General features: G+C 42.7%; 1 protein-coding gene across 6 annotated transcripts in view; it reads right to left on the reverse strand.

Annotated features, from left to right (window-relative positions):
- Positions 1 to 25,232, reverse strand: part of LPAR1 (lysophosphatidic acid receptor 1) — a 78,732-nt gene that overhangs the window by 19,511 nt on the left and 33,989 nt on the right. For all 6 annotated transcript variants that reach the window (XM_075411262.1, XM_075411257.1, XM_075411260.1 and 3 more), the window contains one exon: positions 21,174 to 21,921. In XM_075411262.1, coding sequence (XP_075267377.1) covers positions 21,174 to 21,912 — 739 coding nt within the window. In that variant the 5' untranslated portion in view covers positions 21,913 to 21,921. The remainder of the gene's footprint in view (positions 1 to 21,173; positions 21,922 to 25,232) is intronic.

Genomic DNA, 25,232 nt, shown 5'->3' on the forward strand with positions numbered 1-25,232 from the left:
CCAGCTTCTGAATTGCTCCATGTTAAAAAAACCTGCAGCACCAAGCAGACAGGCTGTGCCCACTGGCATTGCTCAGCCGTACCAGCACATGTCCAGGAGGTGGAACCTGGGGACACAGAAAATGTTTTATTGCAACCCCAGCTAATTAAAGGGCTTACACTGAGTACATTTCCTCCGACACACACCCAAAACACTGCCTGCAGGATCATTCAGATGTTATAATTCAGCACTGCTCACAGTAATTTAAGTCAGATCATTCTGGGACAAACACACTGATACATGAATTCACAAGATTTCTGCAGCTGTTTTTTTAGCAGGTATTTGTGGGTTTGCACCTAAAGCAAACGGGAAGCTGCAAGAGATAAACTGAGACCTTTGAGGCAAAAGGCCCTCCACTGAGGAACTTTTGGATTAAAAAAAAAAAGGCAAAAAAGCAATTTGTACATTGTAAGCAAATTGCTTGTAAAATCCTTCTACTCAGCAAAGTAATTGCTTCCAAGAAGTACCTCTGCTGCTCTAAATGAAACACAGCTTTTCTTCTTCTTCAGAAAGGAATAAAATCCCCTAACTGTTCAGCAACACACTGAAGGAAGCCAGTCAGAGCTGAACTACTTTTCTTTTAAAATGTTTCTGCAATGAAAGGAATATTGAGGTAACACTGAGGTAGACTCCAACATAGTAGCAGTGTGCAGAGGAGGTGTATAAAGGGGGAGCCCCGATGGAAAGTCCAATCAGCCTTTGCTGGACTTCATATAAAGCTCCTGGTGATACTTGCTAGCTTCTCACCATTTTTCTGCAGCGCTCAGAGCAGTGGCCATAACAAAGCCAGGCTAGCAAAATTCGGGATGAATGCAGAAAGGCCATTTCAGTACTGCAGGAAAAGCCCATGCCTCCAGCTGCTTGTCTCTAACAGGCAGGCTTTGTAGCCTGTGGACTGATCACAGCTGTGTCTCAAACAATAAAGAGCCAAACCAACCAGCACAAGCTTCAGATCTGCTGAGTTCTTACTAGTTCTGCAAACCTCGAGGGGAGGAGAAGAGCACAGATTTTCTGTCTCTGGTACCTTCTTAGAGAAGCAAGCAACAAGGGATGAGTCTACTTGTTCCTCTCGCAAAATTAATCAGCACTCAGCTTCCTTAGTCACCTGGTGATGCCACAAGCGTTTTTACTGGCAGTGGTCTCTCTGCTGTCCTGACACCCGAACCCTGATATTGGAACTGTGTTCTTTAATGCTCTATCTATGCACATGAGAATACAGGCCTGGGAACAGAGTAACGACCAGGCAGGTTTTCCAGACTGACCTACTGCAAGTTTGATGATTTCACAGTCTTTCCAGCACGTATTTTTCTGAAAACCCTCACTTCATATTTATCATTAACGGCACTCCTTCCTCAAACAGCATTTATCAGAGAAGGCACATGCAAGCTTCACCAGCTCTAATGATTTTAAGGATGCAGCGGTGGCGTACACTGCAAGGCTGAACATAGCTTATGGGTGCAGGGCAGGTGACATGGTATGGGCAGGACAGAGTCTTCACTCCCTGCCAATTTCATCAGCGTTTTGCTGATCTTCTGTCTGAAGCCGGCCGAGGTGCTGGGATCCCATCTGACCTGCTGGGGTTGGTGAGCTCTGTGCTCCAGTGCACAAGATATTGATCCCAGTTGCGACTGAGCTGCCCTCCTCCTCTACTGACACAGCTTACGTGTGGAGTTTGCTCTCCTCCTGCCTGACCCACAGCTGGAGAAGCCCACAGCAGTGCCGAAACCACAGTGGTTTTGCAAAACCTGGACTATGCGTGCCTGGGGAAGGGAATAAGCGAGAACGGGAAGGCACAGGAGCGCTGCTGGACCCTGCTTCCCCTCTTCCCCTCCCCAAATCAAGAGAGTTTTGCCCCAGCAAGTCATAAACAGCATCACTGTCTCTCTGACAGTGCCAGCTCTTGTTTTTTATCTGAATTGGTCATGGAAGCTACCTTGAGATTAAAGCTTGCTACTGCTGCCCATCGCTGTGACTGTTCACTGGTGTCGATGCCCTACATGTTACTGCAGTTGGCTATACATTACATTCATAAAAGAAAAAAAAAGGTTGCTGTAGCTGATCCACAGCCTGGATGTTCCTCATCTTCTCTTCCTTATTCTGCATGACAGAATAATACCTGTATTCATCAGGGTCACTTTGGGCAGGAGTTTGTGGTTGACGGGAGAGGGTAATGCAGAGATCTCCAGGGTCCAGTTGTTGCTGTCAAACACTGCTGCTAGCAGCAGGTATGAGCTTGAATGTTGCTGCAATGCAAGCATTTGGAACAGGGAATTCAGTCATTCACAGTAGATGGTGTAGGGTGCAAGCAAGAACAAACACATCAAAAAGCAAGGTAATTAGTTTGTCTGCAAAATACAGTAGACACTGTCAGGAGGCTTCGAGACAGGCAGTGAGATGACCACATGAGCACAGTGAATGGGAAAGGCAGAGGAAAGTATACCAATGCCTGTAAAAGTGCTGCACATCACTGCAACAGATGCATGTAAAAGTTTACAGATGCAACTTAAAACTTAGTATTTTCCCCAGAAATGTTCTAGCAAGACGTGTAGAACAGATGAAAAGAGACAACCCCAAAAGCTGTTTACAGCAGAAGTTGGCCATACGTGACCTGCCACCTCTCCATCCTTCTCCCTAGACGTGCTTTCTGAATTTCGTGACACTATGGAAAGTTGTCCCATTACGCCAGCATCACAAGAGCACGAGCTGTCTCCTTCCTGTGCGGAATAGCCAGCAGCACAAACTTGCTGACAAAACCCTTCCTTGCCACAATTCTTAGGTAATTTTTCTGGGAACATTCATACTTCAAGCAATCTGTAACACGCTAGGTAGGGAGAAGGAGTGAGAATTAAGGAACGGTAATGATGTCTCTCTCTGGCTCATTTAGCACTACGTGGCTTTTCAAAAACATATTGTTATCACAGGGCTAGAAATTATTTAATGCCACTGTGGCACAGAGAAAAGGGCCAAGCAGCTCACAGTGGCTCCCCAGCGAGAGTCATGCCCACCTTTCATAACGCTCTCTGGCATCATGGCATTATCACTGAGCCAAAAGCCTCCTTCACTGGATGCAGATCCAAGCCCCAACCAAAACTCTCTACCCCAGCCATCTGTTGGGGTTCAGCAGCAGCTGCTATGACCAGAACTTGAGGGGTCATCTTCCCACTGCAGACCCACCACCTAAGCCAATGGGTTTCTTTCTCACACATCTGTAGTAACTCAGGGATGGGACACGACTGGAGGCAGTTCCTGCCAATGCATCACGTGCAGACCAAAGGCACGTTTATCAGCTCTTCAGAGCTCATGAACTCTAAGCAAGTTCTGGAGCCAGAGCTGACACTGCCACAAAGAGGGCAGCTGTGGTCACAGCAAGGAGGGATCTCCTGGAAAAACCTCACACCAAGGGCATAAATTGCAATACGCATACACACCCTTTAGTCTCAAACGATGAAAATAATCTAATAGAAGTACTCTCCATCTAAATTAAAGAACAGTTCATACAGGAAGTGAGCTACCAAATAATAAAGTATTTCCAGATGTTTCTGTTATTGATATCTCTCATGCTGTTTCAGGAAGTTTCCAAACGTATTGCTAGCCTAGCAACTCTTCTCTCACAGCTCTTTAAAATGCTGGCAACGTGCCTGTCTTTTCCAAGCACTTTGCGTTTTATTTTCCTGGGGCATGAAAGATAGAGGTGTTTAAACAAAGAAAATAAACTTTCAAGCTTCCAGGCATGTGGACTTTTTTTTTGTTTTTTTGAAAGTGGCCAGTCCATGTCATGGAAGTGGAGGAGATGGTTTCAAGACCTGGCGACATACATCTCTTCTTATGACAGATTTCAGCACACGCAGAACTCCACCGTGTTGCAAAATGCTGCCTGCAAAATCACACACGTGCAGCTTTACGGGCAGTTATATCAGGATACTAGTGCCCTTTCTATGCACTGTACCTTCTTAACAACAATAAAACTTAACTCTTTAAAACAGTATCAGAAGACTTCTGCTTGTGCGGACTTTTTTTGTTTGTTGTGATTTCTGCTTTCTTACATATGTCTGAAGAGAAGCTCAGTGCAACTGCTGCATCCCACAGACATTTTACTTTCCTGTTTGAAAGCAACAGCAGCAAAAGGAGGCAGTGAACTTTAACTGCAAATGAAAAGAAGGATGTCAAAGTGTCTCTAATAAAACCTCTGGCAAATATAATATTATCTTTAGCAATTTTTGTTATTTTTTGGGAGATCTGCAATCAGCAGTGCAAGATGCAATGGAGACATCTTTGCAAGATTTCCTCTACTGTATAAGCCAAGGGTAACTCTTGACAGTCAGTTTGTTGATGCAGGAGACAACTCTTAAAACTTCTGGGAGAAAAGCATATTGTTTTAAAGTGAGGTGTGTAAGGTACAGAGCTTATGAATGGATCACACAGACTATAAATACATTTCATCATCATTTTTTAAGGTCAAGACCATGTTTTAAAATCTGATTCATGTCCTGCTGAGATTTCACCAAGGCTGGCAGTGAAATCCTGGTATTAACACAGCCAAATGCAGAACTTTTGCTTCAGCCAGCTCTGGATCCAGCTCTCTACATTCGTTTTAAATGGAGAAGATGCTAGAAATCTGAGGCACTCTCATATGTGCTGTATCCTGGAAAACTGCTACGTCTATGGCTGAACATCCCTCACGAAGGGAAATACTCAAACAATTTCTTTCTGGATCAAGCCCTGACTTGTCATTATCTCTGTGCAATCCACTTTTTCAATTCTCGATGCTCAGTCAGGTCCTGAGTTTCGGAACTGGAAGTATGTGGCAATCAGATTAAAATAGAGTAATTTTTAAAAAAAGTATCTTTTTGGTATCAAGTTTCCCAGAGCACTGAGGAGGAGTTACAGTCTTCTTAGAACAAGCAAAATTTGGGGGAGTTTGGAGAAAAATATATCATCTTCACCTCTAACCACTGCTGTGCAGGAGGACCTGCCCCAGTCCTGCTTGGTGTCTGTGGGCTCTACGGGACCCAGACCTCCAAAATCTCAGCAGCAACAGTAAAATGACCTGTGAAGGCCAGCAGCCAAGGGCAGTGGGCTCTGTTGCACCCTTGTGCCCTGCTCCCTCAGACCTGCCCAGCCAGCGAAGCTGGGAAGCAAACACCTGCCTACCCAGCTCTGCAGGCAAGGTACACAGTAGTTCTCTCCTTTGGTCAGAGAGATAAAGCAACAAGAGGCCTCAATGGTGAGTATTTCATTTTACTATACTCTAAACATTCCAAGGGAAAAACGTTAAAGTTCCATATCCAAAACTAACGAGTTTTTATTTATTTATTTATTTATTTATTTATAATTCTTAGCAACTCAAATTTCCTTGGGAATTCAGAATTTCTTCTGAATGAAAGCAACTTGCAGATGGGCTGCAGGGTATGAAACTGTTGCCTTCAGCAAAACCAAAAAAACCTAAAACACTTCAAAAACTAGAAAAAACCTCAAATAATTCAGCAAAAGCATAATTAAGACCTCCCTGTTTATTAAATTGTGTTTCCTTGTAAAATCAAGGTCCATATCCATAAAAGAAATGTAAGAGGTTAAATACTCCATGCATGTTATAAATAACAAACAGTGTGACTAGATCTAGTCTGATGTTTTAAATACATCTGTTTTTAATGCACACTGGAAAAAACATGGTATCGCTGCTGGCAAAGTAAAAATGCAACAAATGCTTCTTTCATTTCACAGTCTGGTTCCAAAAACTCAGGTGAAAAAAAAAAAATTGCTCTTCCAGGAGTAAATCTCTACGTGCTGAGTATTTATGCCTATGACTACAGTTTGCAGGAAGGTGGCTACACTTTGCTTTCTGGAAATAGGCCTGGAATCGCTTGTCTCTGCCACACCACGAGCCAGGAGAGCCTGGCAGCCCGGTCCGGCCCAGAGGCACCCGAGACAGGGCCACTGGCATGGCGGGACGGGGTGGTCGGGCTGAGATGGCCTTGCAGCATCCTCCCACAGCCTGCGCTCCCGCATACCGTGCCGGCGGCGGGGCTGGCTCTCGGAGGTGCTGCTGCTGCCTGCCAGCTGAACGGGGGCAAGGCCACAGAGATAAAGTTATAAATAAAGAAAGGGAGTGGAGAGATGGGAACAGAGGGAGCGGAGATGGAGGGTGTGTGAAGAATGAAAAAAAATTAAAAGGAAAATCTCATGAGAAACAGCATCAATCACTACTGCGTTCTCTGGAATGTGCTTTTAAAAGGCTGCATTTCTCGAGTGCGCACGGCTTTATACACACCTCTCACGCTTACTTGGTGGGGCAGGCAAGGGCAGCGCTGCATATCTGAAAGCTCTTTAACACCACCACACAGCAGAATGGTGAATGCTGTATTTGATGGATTAATAGACTAAAAGTCAAAGTGTTCATCTGAAAAATGCTAGATTAATTATTTCCAGTTAATTAGTTTGCTTTATTTGTTTACTGAAATTGACCCCTCCTCACTCTAGACTGAACCAAGCCAAACATTTCCACTGGAAAGACAGAAACCATCACAACCCATCTCATGCAGAACACTGGCTATACAGCCAAGGATTAGGTGCTGATTATCCTCAGTGAAGGACCATTTTTAACCTCCCTGGTCTACAGCAGCCATATAGGCTATTAACCAATACGTATTACCTTTACCTTTTTTTTTTTTTTTTTTGTGTGAGACCAGTAGGCAGAACAGTAAGCTGTAACACACTCTGACATTACTCGCTCCTTGTTGAAGGAGAGTAAATCCAAAATGCAACTGGAAGGCAAAGCCTGTCCACAAGGCTGAGCATCAGGCAGAAAGCAAGCAGCAAGCGATGATGCCTCAGCACGCCTACACCAACGTCCAACAACACTGCTTCTACATGGGGCAACGGTGTTCTGGGAAACAGGCAAAACGCAAAAAGGCACAACAGGGACATGCAGAGTGATGTCGAGGGGCCGAGCAGGGGAGGGAGTTTTGGCAGGTGGTCATTTCGTGCACCTCCTGCCCCTGTGGTGCGGAGGTGAGCACCGTCCCCAGGGATGGTAACAGCGTGGGCAAGAGCCCCTGCCAAAATCTAGAGAGGGGGGACCAGAGCCAGCTGCCGCATTAACAGCTCTCTTGGGGAGTCTGCATCTTCTCTCCTCACCTGGGGCTCACAGCCTTTTTCAACAGCAATCTCATTAAGCCCGTAGTGTGCATGAAAAAGGAAGAAACTTCATGTTTTCTGAGCTATATCCTGCAGATCAGCCTATATGCTGGCACTACAACAAAAGCAGAGCAAGCGAAAAGCCAGTTTGCTTCATTTCCCAGTTTGTTATGTTATGTAACAAGCACGTATATTGAAATAGCGTTAAAAAAATTGTGATCTCTTTCAGGAATAATGAATACATTCCACTGCTGTATAGTACAAAAGATACTTCCAAAAGATGTGTTGTTGAAATATTTAGTAAATCTTCATGGAGCATGCACACAAATTCCAGAAACTATGCCAAGCATTATCAGAAATGCCAATTTATTCTGTATTTCACAACATATACAGTGTATTAGCCTCATTAACCAAGCCACTGTATGTCTTCTACTATCAACTAAGAGTTAAGAGTTATCTCCTTTTCTCTAACATGAATTACTGACTTGGCAGCTTCAGAACAAGAATTTTAGTCAGCGCGTTTTCTTGGGAAATGACTCTTCAGTTTCCTAAATGCCGCTTGGTATGACCTGACACACAGAGAAAAAAAAAAATCAACACTTTGCAGCTGCATGCTTCAAATTAGCCTCATAGGTAGTCAACCTCTGAAACAAAATACAACACAAATCAAAATGCAACCAATTTACCTGTTCATCTTGCCTGAATACAAGGCTTTCCTTCCTGTTACTGTCAGTCATTTTTTTTTTTTTTTTTTTTTTATTAGCCTTTAAAGCTTGCGTACCATCCCACCACATCCATCCTGCATGTTAAGATAGGAAACCCCTTCAGTAACCCACCGGCTTCCGTGTGCTTTCTGGCAGCACAACCTCTATTTCAGGTGACTTCTGGCAAGTCAGGCTGAAGACCTTCTTCAGAAAGTATATTCCATGGTCCTGAAAGGTGTATCCATCTCAATGCAAACCTCTCTTCCTGTTTTCAACTCACCTCTGCAACTGAGGTAACTTAAAGTCTCATCTGCGGTTAGTGCAGTTACCAGGTGGAGACTGTGCCTTTACTATGGCATATACTCGAGAGCCTGATGCAGAAGAGTAGCTGACCAAGCAAGCCCTTTGCTATTCTGAAATTATATAAAAACACGCCACATCTGCTTGAAGGGAAGCAGTAGGTACAAAAATAGAGGCTTAACTCTGAACTATCTAAAATGCAGACCATGATCTCTCCATCTCCTTCACAGGCAGAAAGCAAGATAGAAATTTCTCAGTCTCACATGGAGGATGAGACTGAAACACCTGAGGATGCCAGCAGGGCTACAAGACACTATGTTAACCTTTCACCTTAAGGTAAAAGAATAGCTTATGGTCTCCTCAGACACACTCCACCACTCCTCCAGGGAGCAGAAAGGACAAAGTTTTAAAGTTGCAATCTATTAACGTGTTTCTGGAAAGCTCAAAAGGTGGTTCAAATGAGAACTCCAAGAAAAGCATAGCATTTGCTTCTGTGTGCAGCAGGACGTAAACAAGAGAGCTGCTGGAGAGAGGAGACTGGGTAATATCGGTAGAAAACCCAGACAGAGCAAAGGCTTTTGATTCATAAATTAAAGAGCTAAGTATCTCTTTGCATTGATATTACTTCAGAAGTCACCCATTGCAAACCAAAACCAGACTACTTTTTATAGGATGGAAGGGCAGTCCCAGCCTTCATATTCTTTGGCTTTTATGCAATATTTACTTTTTTTTTCACTTGCATGCATGCATGGCAAGGGGTGTTCTGGAAAATGAACTGATCAGCACTGAACTCCATTCCCCTATTCACCTCCAGAGGAGGAACCAGAACATGGTGTGCCCTGCTGACATGACCTTGAACATCAAACACTAGCAGACACACTTTGCAGGTCTGCCAGCTCAATACAGAACAATTTTTCTATCATAAATTTCTGTTTTGACCTGTGCAAGCAGGGGTTAGAAACACCCACACATCACTCCCACCCAGCTTTCTACAGCATGGTATGAGCAGAACAGAGTTGTTATGCATTTCTATTTGCAGAGAAGACGTGACTTTGCTCCTTCAGCCTGTGTCCTTCCCCATGCATGAAGCTCTTCACAGCCTGGGATTAAGTGACTTTGTAGCCCCTTTGCCAATTAACTCAGAGCAAGGGGCTGTTTCACGTGTCACTTAAAACTGACAATTTCTTAACTATATGTTGAAAGAAATGTGTTTCCCCGTTAAATGGTTGTAAGCTCAAGGTAGACACCTCATTGCTTAAAGTACACACCGAAACTCATGGCTATGCCAGTAAATTCTTAATTGTAACCCATGTACACCAAAAGTAGACCTTGTAGCACCAGTTGCTCATTTACCTGCATAACATGACTGACTTTTTAATACTGTTTTCTCCAAACTTTTCCCTCCTCACTTCACATGCCAGCTGAAGACATAAATAAAAAAACAGCCTCTTCCTCCTATAGTCAAGCTTTCAAATGAAACTTCCCCCCCTCACCCCCACCCCGCAATTATGTAGAAGTTCTTCCTCTCAGTGGGAGGAAAAAACAAAACACATGTGCAATAGCATCAGCACAGAAGCAGGGTGGCTGTGAGGGGCAGAGTGTCACACAGGAGAGGGGCAGGTGATGCCGGGTCCCTGGAGCGGTACCCCAGCCTGTTTTGGGGTGTTAGTACAACCGCTACAAGTCGAGCACAGTTTCCACTGCACCCTTATCTCTTTTGTAAGCTGGATGCGGTTATAGCAGAAAATATGCCACTAAATAACTTTATTTTGATAATTAACAAAAATAAGGAACTTTAAAAACATCCTACATATCAAGGAAATCCAGTTACATACCTAAACCCATTTAATATATTTGAAAGTTTCCTTCAGTTTTCCTTTTATGAACTACAGTTTTCAATTTCAATTTGTTTAACAGAAGAAAGCAGCAGCCATTCTAAAAACATGCAATAGACTTGCACAGCTTTTTTCCTTCCTCTCTTTACATACAGCTTCTACTTGGAAAATTCATCTCTACCTTACTCATACTGCCAGAAAAGTAAAAAGTGGGCACTTAAAAGCAACTTCAAACAAGGGGAGATGAGAATTATCGATGTCATATGTCAGAACAAGTTCTTCCTAAGGTTACATCAATATCAGAAGATGGGAAACAGCTCCCAGAACTGCTTTTAGGAGAACAAGGAAGGCACTGAGTCCAGGGTCAGAGGAAGTTATTTCCATGAAAAGAAGATAAATGTAGGAGCTTGGCAGCTTTTCCTGCTTGAAACAGGTAAATTAAATCCCTCTTCTTCAGGAGATGATGACTTCTTTCACAAAGGAAGATATTACAAAAATCTTAACTGCCCTTCCGTATCTATGGTTATATTAGCAAATTTGTACTCAGATACCAAGTACCTTCTTAAAGCAGAAAGACCCAAGCAGATAGCTCTCACTCCAACACAAACAATGCCACGTGTGCTGTCTCACTCCCCTCAAACTCATCTGAACCTTTTTTATTAAAGAAACAAACCCTAAACTCAAAGGCTTTTAGTTCTAACATCAAGGAGTTCCTGTTTTAACCTACTGCAACACAGAGAGGCTGCTCTCCCAACATCAGCCCGCAGCAGCAGTCAGCCAGCACTGTGGCAGGTACAACTGGGACAGTTTTATGGACTAAGTTCTCACTTTCCCAGATGCAGAACTTAAGGTCTCCCTGCCCACAAACTTCAAAGCACTCATCCCTGGGTGTTGGAACACCTCTTGTTCACCAGTGGGCCTGGAAACCAAGTATTTTCACTTATGGTAGTTTGTGTTGCTCCAGTACTCGATTAAGCAGCACATACTGATGGACAACACTCGAGGACAGAAAAGAAATGCCTCAGACTTAACAAATGATGCCATAGCTTCTGAAGTCTCATGACCTTCCATACAGGATCAGAGTCCTTTCATCTGCTCTCAGGCACTGATGGGAAAGGATACGTGTCTGCCAGTGGACCTGCCACATACACAAGAAGCACACTTCAACATAATTATCACTGTTTCTTCATGTGGATACAAGGAAAAATGAACTTTAGAGACTTTTAGGTTGAGCAAAAACGGAAGCATGGCACAAAGATTTCCTGAATGTGAACTGCAGAGAGCACCAGGATTTTCTGTTGCTGTTGCTGCTTTCAGCTTTAATGAAGGGCATCAAACGAGTGTGTGACAGAAACTTACTCATGGGAGGGCTGACATTTTGTTTTTTTTTTAAAAAAGACCTTTGTCTGAAAGAAAAAAGAAAAACAGCATCCAACTTGTGAGCTCAGCAACAGCATCCCCAGCTGTCTGAAACAGGAAAAGAGGAAGCTGTTCTGCTAATAAAGCCAGAACCAGAAGAGCTCAGACTCACATTTTCCTTTCAGGTTCAAAATATCTTTATTAAATAAATGCAAAAATTCACTTTGTCCTTGAACACGGTTTTGATGGTAAGACTAGAAGGAGGGAGGCACAAGAAGGAGGGAGGCTGTTGTCTGAAGGCTATCACTCACAGCTGACCGTTTCCCACCACACAGACCGGCTGCTGTACCTCCAGATGTCTCAGCAAGCTCTTCCACTGGCAATAACTTTATGTTTTGATGTTAAGAGCCATAGTTTCACTGAAACTATAAAGACAAAAATAATTTGGTGTTTCAAATTGTACTCTTCTGTCTTCAGGGATCACCCCAGAAAAACAGACGAGCCAGAATACTTACACTGCTCATGTGCAACGAAGCAATGCACAAGGAGCACCACTTCTCCTCTCCCACAAAACAGTCTCTTGTTCTCAATGTTTTCCGCTGGTGGGAACAAATGATTGTTCAATGCCCCACTGAACGCAATTTTGCAATGCAACAGGCTAACAGCTGGCATTTTTGTTCACGTAGTTTCTCAAACTGAGCATGAGTGGTTTTTGCTGAAATACATCTCAAAGTTGAAAACATAAGCCAGTGGCTGAGCATAGACATTACCCCAGAACTTCCAGATTGCAAATACTTTGCTTTAACAGTTACCAAGGATGTATCAGTTTTAGCGGAGGATGCAAGAAATTTAATCCAGAGAGTCACTGAAGAAATTAAGCAAAACATTTAGAACCAAACTTCCTTGGCAACTATATGCTTTCTAGAAGACAAAAATTTTATCTTGCAAGCAGCCATTTTGTAAAAGCAGTATTGTTGCCTCTTCTAAAGGATGGATTCCCATCTTCAGTTCCAAAATATCCAGCTCAAAAAGCCCTAGATCAGTAGCTCTTGGTCATATGCTGACATTTCACATGTAAGTCTTGCTGCACAGGCTGGTTTTCAACCTTATTTTTTCATAACAATTTCTACTCTGGGTCTTCAGCTTTTCTGAAAGTTCACCAAGACCTCTGGGTTAGAGTGAATGTCCCACAGCGTGTCCCAGTCTCCAGTATTTTGGAGAAGCCTAGGTTGATGAGTACACACTCGTGAATGTAGCACTGCTAAGTGGAGTCAGATGGCAGAGCAAGATACGGTACCAATTAATTTTGCTTTAGCTTTATGGATTTTCACTAAGTGAATTTCACTCCTTAGCCAGCAGTTTGTTATTCCACCTGGATCCAACAGAAAAGGTTGGATTCTGTTGCTTGGGGGTAAGGGTGTGATTTCCAAACCTTATTATTCATAAAGAAAAATAAATTCCCTTGGCCTTGTTCAGAAGAATACCTACTTTTAAGACTGTAATTCATGTTTAGAAGCCTTTTGGAAACAAAAGGCAACCTATGCAAGCAATTTTTTTTTTTTTTGTTTAACTCAAAAGCTGAATGTGAGTATAAACCAAGAACTACTCCAGGTTTATCCCTCTCTGGCCATCCTTGGAAGAACACAGAGAGCTTTCCTTTGCTGTTCAGATTTATTTCTTCCCTGAAAAGATAATAAATTATACTGAAGTCAGCGGAAAGACTTTTGTTAAACAAGGCCTCATTTCCATCATATGTAAAGGAATGGATTTACTAGAGGGATTTTCCCCCTTCAAAAACAAAATGAAACCATATTTCTGCCTTGGGAAGTGATGGAAGTTCCTGAAAGCATAGTCTCAAAGGATCCTAAACAAAAAACATAACCAAACAAATTTATTCTTAACTGAAGGGGGAAAAGAAGGGGGAAACTTCCAAATGGTTTCCTCAGGGTGAAGCAACGAATTGCACAGGGATACCTAGAATACTTTAGAGAAAGGACAGATAGTAGGGATATATCAGCTTTAGTTGGGGATGCAATAGACTTAATGGGGAGCAACAGTGAAGAAATTAAGGAAAATATGTAGAACAAGACTCCCAACACACCCAATGAGGCTTGGGTTCAGAGAAATAGCTGCCTTTATCCAAGGCACCAATAATTCTGCTTCAGCAAGAAGAGCTTGCACAGGCTTGTTTAGAAAAAAAAAGCTACTTATGAAGTTTACCACAGAAACAAACTGACCACAGTCTAATTTCCAGATACTGTGCTTCCTTATTCTTTTTCCTTTCAATATCCTTGCCAGCTAAGCCGTACTGGGAAGAGATCTGGGTTGGGGCTACTAGACAAAATTCAAAAAGATCAACTGGAATTCATTTGCAGGACTATAAACGACAATAAATATGATCTGTGAGTGAGATTTAGAGAGACAGATTGTCAGAGAGCACACATGGTGCTGCTTTTACTCCTTGAAAAAAAAAAAGCAAGTAAGAAACATCCTATGCAAGTCCAAAGGGTCTTAAATTTAAGACACACTCCAATCACTGCATAATTGCATACAGATTACAGCTTAGATCCCTAGAAAGTTTTCATGCCTATTTTAACTGAAAGCAGAATTAGATTTTGCTGATGAAGTGTAACTGATTTTTAATAGTTCTTTGCAAAAAATTGTCTTTCTTTCATAAAACAGTGCTAGATCTGTCTAATATAGAAATCAAGTATATTTATCTAGAAAATAAGAATATGGACATTTCCATTACGAACATAAAAATACTAGTCCTCTCATTATGGATAACAGACAACATGAAAATTCTATTTTTTTGTTATTAAATCTGAATGATTTCACAATCAAATCTAACAAATATAAGCAATAATATGTAGACTTCTATTCTACTGTACCTACTCGCAAGCTGAGTGTACATTTTTTATTTATAAGTCAATACCATAACGTTATTAAGATGCACAGGAGAAAAAAAAAAGACAATACTTCATAAGCAGCAACAGCAAGTCCTAGAAGCCACACCACCCCTCCTACCCCCCCCAACTGTATGTGTTATTTTCCTCCAAAGCAGCTTCTGAGGAGCAATCACAACTACTCTAAAGGATTTCCACTAATGAAAAAGAAAGAAACCCAAGCCATCAAAAATCCTGTAGGAAAAGGTGTACTATGAAAAAAAAAAATCTTACAGAATAATTGAAGATTTCACTTCATGCAAATATTTGCTGATACAGCTTGAAAGTATTGCCATCACACTGCAGCTCTGAAAGTGCTTATTATAAACCTTCCTTCTCTACACAATGGTAATAAGAATTAATCTAATAAACTCTGTGAGAAGTGCTGCATTTAGACTACAGTTATCAGCCACAGTTTCCCAGTTTACTCGACTGTGGATCACATTCACAGTTTATGCACTTTTAAAATATACTTATCTAAAAACATTGGGACTGCACAGAACTGCACCCTGTGTGCTAGAACAGAAAGTCATTGATGGTCAGACTTCTATTGCCAGCACCAGTTCCAGCGTTTATTGCCCTGTTTTTGCATCAGGACTAAATCAACACACAAGTGGCATTACTGTGATGTAGGGGTCAGGCAGGGTTGGTGACTCTGCACAAGCCCCCTGTGCTGGCCACAGGGTAACCCGGTATTTATGGCTTCATGCTCCCCCACTTCCAGAGAAGAAGCTGTGAAGTGTGCTGCTCTCATATGAACACCAGCCTGATCTCACTGCCCAGCCCAGCTCTCTAAGGAAAATGTAGTAACATCAAGGAGAAAGACCAGCTAGATGCTGCTCTTCTCCAAATGTGGCCACTGCTACCTGGTGGAAAGACATCTCCAAGCTAAGACGACATTCTCATTTTCAGTCATCTCAGAGAAAATGCTGCTGGAGAGCTCAGATCTCTTCAAGCCAGCAGGACTCAGATGAATAGATGAAGTTGTCGTCTTCCAGACACAGCATTCTGAGTTAAACCCTGACCTCTCCAAAAGATCCTCTTATCAGTTGCATTGCACTACCAGGGCCGATATTTGCTTTGGCCCACCAGAATAACCTTCCATGGGCACAGAAGGTCTGCTGAAGTGCAAGTGACACCATAACCAAGCTCTGTCTTGAAAAGATCATCATCATCTCAGCCCGGGACCACTTACTTGGTAACTGGTGAAATACAGTTAACAAGGCTTAGGTAGGTCAAAGCCTTATGCTTTCGGGACTGATGAAGACAGGCCATGGCAGTTAACCACTTGACACGCACAAGAGGTATGGAAATAAAGATGTGCCTCTGGGTAAACATACAGTGCTGTCATTCCTGTTGTAGCACTATTTCAGTCTTTTTATTTTCTGCTGAAAATCAAGTGCTTTTAGTGCATGAGAGGAGGAAGAGGGAAAAGATGCAGAATGCATGCCAGAAGAGACAGTGTGGATATTGAAAACACCTTTTAAAAAATGTGTCTCAGCAGAACTTCATGTTTTTGATCTTGGAATGAAGTGCTGCACATCAATCAATCACCCAGAAAGGTTAAAGTTATCAATAATGCACTTCATTTGCTTGAACTGTCTGGCTGCAGCATATGTTGACACTCACGTATGTTACCATAGCTATTTGCTGCTTTCCGTCCCTGTTTGGTACCTAGCTGTGAAAGAGGAACAAAAGTACAAAATTAAGTCTCTTCTGCAATTCATAACTGTGGGAGAAAAAGAAAGCAGGAAAAAAGCTGTTGTTGAGCAGTTCCATCCTTCCAGATGTTTATGCTGAACTTCCAGATGTTTTTCTTGCATTTATTGCTCTGTTATAATAAGTAAGGGACTGTCTTCAAACACAGTGAGGCTCCTTTAAATCAAAACAGTTTATACAAAAAGAACCTTTGCTTTTTTATCTGTGCCCACATTAGTTTCCAGATCCTAGAGTATAAACTACATTCCTCCAAAGTGGATGGTCTTACAGCCAGGAAAGGACTCAGTGTCGTCTTAGTTCCCAGGAACTTAAAGGGTAAGCAATCACAAATTCATTGTTTGCTCTCCCTACGTCCTGGGGGCTAGCCATGGCGCTCAGCTCAACAGGCATGCCTAATTTTGGCCAAACACCACTGAGAACTCACCCAACACCAAAGGCTAATTGGCAGGATTGATGAAATACACATAAGAAGGGTTGCTGCTATTTAAAATTCAGTCATAAAACCTCAGTATCATGATCTCACAGTCTAATGTCTAAATAGAGAAGAATGCCCAAAGACATGTACGGAGGTATAAGGAAAAGTTATCCACATCGTAAAAACATGGACTGAAAAAATGAAGGATGGGTGTTTAATCAGCATTTAGGTAGGAGAATATACAGGCTAACTTTCTAACAGTAACGACCCAAGCTGGTGGCTACCTACAAACACAGGTATATAAGAACCCCTACAACACCCTAGCCTTTCATGACTTATTCCAGGCCATGGAAGTCCAGAGCAGAGCTAGTTTTTCCGGCCCTGAGCTCCGAAATCCTTTTCTGGTGCTTTCGCCATTTCTTAAAACAGTTAGATGTTGTCATCCATTTTTGGGCCAAACCTGCCTTTGGCCCAGCCAACTGCATTCAGAGTCTAACTACGACCTCCACTAGAAAAACAGTTTTGCTTTGTCCTTAAAAATAAGATAGGAATATGTGGAGAGTGGAAGAGAGAATGCCAACTTTCAGCTGTTGTATCTGCCAGGTTTCTGCCTGTTCCACTGACTGCTCATTTCAGCATAACACAGGGTGGTGGTGAAAGGCGAAGCGTCACTGAGCTGCAAGCCAAACCAGACCCGATTTCACAGCTATGTGCAGTGCACAGATAGTCCTGCCTCAGCCCCAGCACGAAGGAAAGGCATGCTCTAGTGAAAGAGCTTTGTGTTCCTTGTTACTTTCGAAAGATTTCAAAAGCAGCCTTGTTAAAAGAAAAAAGGGCTCAACTATGAAATCACTTCCTTCTGTTCAAAATATTTTACTCAAGAAAAAAAAAAAAACACAAAAGGGCATGAAAAAAAAAAAAAAATCTGTTCTCTGCTTTTGACTTGTTCCTAGGATCCAGCATCCCACCCGCTCTGTGGGATGACGCAGTGTGCCAGATCCCGACTGCTCCAGCCAGCGCGCTGAGTGTCCACCCCACACAATCACCCTCTTGTCTGAGGCAGCTGGCGTCCACCCCGCACATGCTGACCGCATCACCACCGGGCCGGGAGGATGGCAGCCCCTTCGGGGATGCTCTTCTCCTCCTGGAGCAGGGCAGCAAGGCGCTAGGAGGGCAGGCCGTGGTGGGCAGCTAACAAACAAGCAGCTCTTGTGTTAAATCCCTCCCCCTCCTGCCCCTCAAAATGCAGCATGGATGGGAACGGGGGAAAAGATGATCATCTTGCAGCAGAAAGGCTTTGCCTGGGAGTACAGCCAGCAGGACAACTTCAGGAAGACCCGTTTATGGGAGTTTAAAAGTCAAACGAACAGTCCATTGCTGCCCAAATCACAAGGGGGTTGGTTACAGCTGAGCAACATTTTAACAAAGATCCTAAGACGAGGACTGGTTTGCCTCCCACTGCCAACGCTCACAGGTTTACTCAGACTTCCAGCTCTGTTTTTCCATGGTTCCCAAGGCACCCTCCCTCTCCTCCAGAACTAATTGCCTTCTCCTGGGTAAGTGGGCTGACACACACCAGCTCCCTTCCCCAACTCGGCTGTGGGGCAGGAGAGGCGGGAGCGGGATCTTAAGAATAAAAAGGAATGCTTCCCTGCCCCTCTCCACTTCCAGCAAAAAGCTGGTTTCTGCCTCAGACAGCAATGTATTACTCTGATCTGCACTATTAAGAAAGGCAGAGGGTCTTTTCCTTTGTTATTGACGATCACTGATGCAGAAAAAGTTAGACAGCACGAGATAAACATTCAGCAAATTGCTCCATGCAGCCTATGACACCAACTTTTTCTGCCTTTCCCAAAGCTGAAGCAGACAAACTCACAGCACTATGCATTGACAACCTTCCCAAGAAGGCACTCAGCAAGCATAACACTTTACTCTCTTCCTTGTGAAAATTTTAAGCCTGACTTTCAAGCAGACTACAAGCAGCATCAGAGCACCAGGACACCCATCTGATCAAGAGGCTGACCACATCATCTACTCCAAAGCAAGACATCACCTAGCCAGTGCTTGGAAGTGATGCTTCACTTCTCTTTTTTCCTCTAGAACCAGAAAACAATCCTCCACTGGAAGTGCTAATTCAATAATACGGGATGACTCATCAGCTGACGGCAACTAATGGATGTTTCTCATGGTTCATCTATCAGTCTGCTTAACACCCTAAAGCACAAACATTTAAACTCCCAAAAGTCTCTGTGGTTGCCCCCAGGCTTGATTCTTGGCTTCAGGCGATTTATTTATTTATTACAAAAACAAACCCAAAACAAACTCACGGTTGTTTCCCAGCCATCTTTATCTTGCAGCTGTGTCTCACAGGTGGTAAGGAGGTGTACAGCCCTACGATTGACCTCCTCCAACAAAAGAAACCACACTGCTTTGAATAAAAACAAACCACTATTTCAAAATAATACTGAAATAGGAGATCCAAATATGGGATGAAGAGTGTCACAGCCTGGGCGTGCCTTTATTTTCTTCAAATAGATTTAATAAAATAATATATTATCTCTCTCTGTAAATGAAGTTTTATGCAGATTAGAAGAGGTGCTGAAGTAGTCTGTGCACAACACAGAATGAATTTAACTGCACCAATACCAAGAAATAAGGTCCAGTTTCAATTTAAGAAAGCTTTAACACGTGCTACCTACAGTCCTGAAAAATCTTACTCCAAATAGCCCCAATGAGGAATCACAGTTATTACTGAACTACGTGAGCAGCTAAACTTGTGTCACCTTTAATTTTGCTAATGCTGCTTAACCTCTAGAGTTTGGCCACTGTTCCCAGAACAGTATCTGCAAAAAAATAAGGTACTAATGGGGTGGGGAATGCTACTTTATGTTCCTTGTACTTCTCTACTGCTACGACTACAGTGGGTGGCTTTTGCGTCTTCCCTGTGACCTCTGCTCATAGGTGAACGGAGAAGGGTGCAGTCACTACCTACTCTTCCAGCTGGATACATACCTCTAGACCCAAACCTGCCTGACATTAGCTACCACGTGCTATTTATTCAGTGATTACTTATTTATTCCTACAACTCTGCATTGCACTTCTATAAGCACTTACTGTATCCCACCCATTTTTTTTTTTTTTTTTAAAAGGTCTGAGCCAGTCTTTCACTTTATGGGAAATATTCCACTGCTGTATGAACAGCAATTCATTCAGGAAGCAAAACAAGGATGTATTTCCTACAAAGATTACTGCAAAACCTGAATTTTCTTTGTGTTCTTAACCCCATCTTGCCTTCTCTGAGGAGAATCATGGTGGTGGGGAGAGTCACGGAGATGGGGAGAGACAGATTTCCAAACCAACAGGCAGTCAGGAGAGGTTTAACTCACAACTACAGTCTTCCTCGCAAAACTCAGAGACGCTTTCCCTGAAGAGTAGGACATGTAGAAATACAACTTATCAATGGCTGAACAGGTTAGTCAACTATACAGGTCACGGTCTGGTTGCATAGCTATCACTAGGTCACAGCACAACATGTACATTCTTAAACTAGCATATAAGTTGACACAGTGACTCACATCAAATCTCTGCAACTATTCTGCCGTGTTTGTGCAGACACTAACTGCTAGAAAGCACAAGTCACAGTGTAAAGCCATGGAAATCAGGATGTCAAAGCAAGAACTCAGGCTCAGTTTTGGGTTTTGCAGACTGTGTACAGTTGCATTTATGGACTACTAGGGCAACTTCACAATGCAATAGGGTACTAGGATCCCAAGAGACCTGTGTACTGTGTGGGAGAACCTCATGGGTGGGAACACAGGTTGGGACAAGGAGACAACCGGCACCACCCATGCCTGCTTGCAGCTCACTTATCTGTAGCAACAAAGAGTAGAACGAACGGCAAAGAACTTCACCAGAGAACGGTACCCAGTATCCCGGCTGTGCTTTTGTGTAAGAAACTGAGAGCCCCAGACAAAAACGAAATACATTCATCCACAAAAAGACAGGAACCTTCTGACTCCAAAGTGTGTCAGGATCTTGCCTCATGTCTCCCCATTTTCCAAGCCCTGAAGGTTAGGCACCTCCTGAGCAGTGTGCTGAAGTACACCAGTGCCTCACATGCTACCCTTCTGCAGTCGCAACCTGGCTGATGCTCAGTCGCAAAATGTCAAGATACCAGACATCATAGACTTGAATGAACTGTACATGCAGCCGTGCTTAACACGCAAAATCTTTTCATCAATAGCCTGCAACCTCTTATTGTTCTTCAGACACGGGAGTAGTGCCTGAACACACACCACACTCTTTGGATGGGGAAAAAAAGAGGCAAGAGGTACTTCAGTGTAGGACTGAGCTTTCCCCGCACTATTTTAAGGTTGCAGCCACCTGGCACCTTCAAAGGCAAAAGGGCGAATGCTGCACAGCATAGGCTGCTACAACAGGTTTTAAACATGCATTGCTGCAAAACCCACCACCTTACACCTGGAGGTCCTGGATTTTCATCACTTTTCTGTCACAGAGCTGAGTGACCAAGTCTCTGATCCCCACTTCCATAAATAAGATTGACAGTCCCAACACAGTAATGAATACTGGGGGTTCTTATTGCCCCCACCTCTGCTAGTGTCTTCCAAATGCTGCCAACCTCCCATAAGCTGGACATGCATTACTAAAATAACCTGGCAAGAAACAGAGCAGGGAGAACAGTGGAGGCAAAGTAAGCACTTACCAAGCACAATGACCACAGTCTTCAGGAGGCTCATCATGGTGTCCCGATTTCTGCGAGGTCCAGAACTGTGTCTGGACATTCTCATAGTCCTTTGGCGGACGTACCCAAAGATATGAGCATATAGGACCACCATGACCACAAAAGTGACCAGGTTGAAAATAGCCCAGAAGACCAGGTAGGAGTCACTATAGAGTGGTGCCATGTTGGAGCAGTGAGTGATATCACAAATACAGTTCCATCCGACACTTGGTATGGCGCCCATGACGATGGCCATAGTCCAGATAACAACAATTACGACCACCACTCGCCGGTTGCTCATTCGAGTGTGTAGCTGCATTCGGAAAACTGTAATGTGCCGTTCAATAGCAATGGCCAACAAATTGGCTACAGAGGCTGTCAGGCTAGTGTCAATGAGACCCTGACGGAGAAGCCAGGTGCTTACAGTCAATCTTCTAGTGTTGGGTCCTGTGTTGAACATTAGGTAAAAGTAGGCCAGCCCTGCAAAAAAGTCCGCAGCAGCTAAGTTGGCCATTAAGTAATAAATAGGAAAGTGGAATCGGCGGTTGACATAAATAGCCACCATAACCAAGAGGTTGGCCAGCATTATGAAGATGCAGACGGTAATCCCCAGTCCCATTACAAGCTTGCTGACAGTGTTCCATTCAGTGGCTAGATATTTTCCACTTCGGTTATAAAAGAAGGCAATGGTTTCATTGTAGTAGCACTGTTGTTCGCTCATGGCTGTGGACTGAAAGAAAAGGGGAAAAAAAACAAGAGGGAAAAAAACCAATGACATCAGAACTGAAAACATATGATTGCCTCCATGGACAAGACATGCACAGAAAGCGGGCAGGGGTCAGGAAGGGAACACGCTTCAGATCAGATTTTATTTTTTCAGACCAAATGGCATTCCACAACTCGCAATTACTCTGAGGAGTCTAGTAACAGCAACCAGATTAGAAACAACCAGAAATGCTTCCATCTGCTCTGAAAGCTAGCATGATTTCTGACGCAGTTATAAACTGAACAGCAAACAAGCTTCTGGCCAAGCAGACCTGCTGGAAAGTCTGCTTAGAGAGAAGGGCATGCAGTTCATAATTAAGAAAAGTTAAGTCTGTTACAGGACACCTTATTTGCATTATCAGTGCATAAAATCATTGTTTGGCTGTAGCAATGTTAAAAGAAGAACTCCTCAAAGAGGAGGAAAAGTGGATTACATTTCCCAGAAGGTTTTGACTCATTCAGGTCTCCATCAGTGGCGTTCCTTCTTATTCTTTCTTAAGAACTGTGAAGAACACCCTAGATTAACATTGCCAATACACTCTAAGACTGTGAATTGCCAGGGCCAGGGGCTGTGTTTGTCTACAAAGCATGAAGTGCGTTTATAAACAATACAAGAAGCATGCCACTGTATTCCTATGAACTTTCTACTTTTTCCACCAGCCATGTTTCTAAACAAGGTTTGAAATGCACCATGCTTCTAAGTATAACTCATCTGAATGGGCTTATTCCAATTTGACATAGAAAGAGTGAGGCAAGAAATCAGAAAAAGCAATGTTTGACTTAAGTAGTGTTGAAAGCATCAAACCTTATTTCTTGCGTTAAGCATTGTTATGGCTATGTCAGGGAATACATGATTAACTTTCCTTGCAGAGAACTAAACTGAGCACAGCTATGGGTGCAACAAAGAAACCTCATACTCCACCAGAATGCAGAAGCTTTGTACAGAACTGCTGGCTAACAAGAAAGTGCTTAATGAGTTTCCCTCCTCAGTTATAATCAGTTACTCAGGTGCAATTCCCAAAGGGCAAGCCTTGGAAAAAGAAACCCCTCTAAATAACATACTAGTTTCTTGTTTAGCATGGCTTATCAAAGAGGATGTAAAAGTAAATGTTAAAAAGCACCAAACCCTAAGAAACTCACGTCAAAAAAAGTCTCTTTCTGAAGAGACCCAGGAGATCTGGCTCTGACACCCTGCTTTTATGGCTGCGAAACTCTGCTGACTGAACTTGAGTTTTCACAATAAGAGGAGCAGTTTTAGCAAGAAACCAGGTAACAAACCCAAACAAAGAACAGATAAACAACACTAAAAGATGAGAATTTCTTCCGTTAAAACATGCAGACAAAAATCCATGTTTTGGACAGCTCCAGCCGTTCTACAGCAAACCTAACCTTCATGTTGAAACCCAAAGGGTACAGAATTGGGAAACAGAATTATTAAATGGATTTGAGTGAAAATAATATCTGAGAAATATTTCCTTAGAGTTACCCAAAGCTATTTGTTTCCTTTCATTTCCCTCTGTTTGTCAACACAATTAAGCTAATTCCAATAAAGCAACATACAAAAATTTCCACCTATATCCCCAGATGCATTACATGGCATTCAGATTTATGTTAAAGGGAAAGATCTTTTTAGAATGATTTTACCTCCAACCTAAACATCAATCAGAAACATCTGCAGACCCAGGATAATAAAAAGCTAGAGTAAATAGTATTTCTCAGCTCAGTGACTATAAAACTTTTATTGTTCCTCTAGGATACATCAACTCTTAGGTTAGAAACCTTTCAGCCTTAATTATTTAAGAATTTTAAAAAGTTCTCATGTAGGATCTCTCTGTTGCACAGAAAAAGTTATTTATAAGGGATACTTAACAAAGGGAGACCTAGCTACAAGACATCTGGCTTTAATTCTTTGGTTAAAGACTATGTGGTAATAACAGGTCAAGTATAAGAACCCTTGAGGGAGAGAGGAAGTCATATGAATGAACTAGTGGCCCTTACAAAAGCTTGCCAACATCTGCATTAATTACGTGAATGCCCTGGTTTTTTTCCTCTTTGTAGGAATATCTGGATGCAGTCTTGTAGTCTGAATTACAGAGGAAGTCAGGACTCTAGGATCTAATGGACTTCTGCGATTCTGAATAAATTCTCTCTTTGTCTACAGATTAATTGATCTAAATTTTTCTTTCAGATGGCTGCTGCCCACGCTTACTGACTCCTGCACCACTGTTGCTCCTGTGGAGAGAGGCCAGCTACACACCTGGCAGAAAGTATATTTTTAATTCAGAAATTAAAAATGTGTAGATAACTTTTTTTTGTCCCTTTGTTTTGCACATGGTCTTAGAATGTGAATTATCCCTCGATTTTGTAATATCCTCCCCGGCCTATTCATATGAAATCTGAAACAAAATAGGATAAAAAAAGGTCACTGTAACATGCACTGATAAGTGCTGTACATTTGTCGTCTTCACAAAATGCCCAGCCAGGGCTGCATGTATGCAATGCACATAAGAGTATGTCAAATGCTACAGAGTCAGACTTGTTAAATTTAAAAGCATGACAAAACTGGAGTAATCCCAGAGGAACTGCATGAGGCTCGCTGGCTGCTTCTCTCGTTTTGAAGACACAGGAACAAATGCGCTGGGATAAGAGCATAAGGGATTTTGGAGAAGTTTTGTTTTTAGGGCATGCTAATCCAAAACCTGGGATATTCTTTAAAAGCAATCTTTTCAGTCCCAAGGGAAAGACAAACAGAAGAAGAGCAAGTTTGCTGACAAAAGTTCAATCAGGGCATTTCCAGACGATCAGGTTTCTCAGATGCCAGTGTATATCTTACAGGAAGGTTTTGACCTCCTAGGTCACAAAGATACAAATTCCAAGGTATCACATTTACCCATGATGCTGCTATCTAACTGGAAAAGCACAAGCAGGAGGGAAATATAATGTATCTCTGAGTACCGAAAGTGTTAACATTCCGTAATGGCATATGCAAGCAGGCAGACCCATCCCCTCTCCTGCCCCTGCAGCAAAAAGGGGCAGGGAAGTTTATATTTTAATTTCCTGCAGTTTTACTCACTGTGTTTCATTGCTGGGGTAAGCCAGATGTGCAGTGCCCCAAGATTTACCTCATCCATTTAGTATATCTCAACAGAAGTTTAAAACAAACTCAACTGCAAATTGCCCATGTTAACTAAGCCTCTAGGACACATCTGTGTTGAAAAAGAAAATGGCTGAATTATAAACCAACAAGACAGATCAAGCCAAATGGAGTAACGGCAG

The sequence above is a fragment of the Opisthocomus hoazin genome, chromosome Z, assembly GCF_030867145.1.
Source record: "Opisthocomus hoazin isolate bOpiHoa1 chromosome Z, bOpiHoa1.hap1, whole genome shotgun sequence".
Classification (NCBI taxonomy): Eukaryota; Metazoa; Chordata; class Aves; order Opisthocomiformes; family Opisthocomidae; genus Opisthocomus; species Opisthocomus hoazin.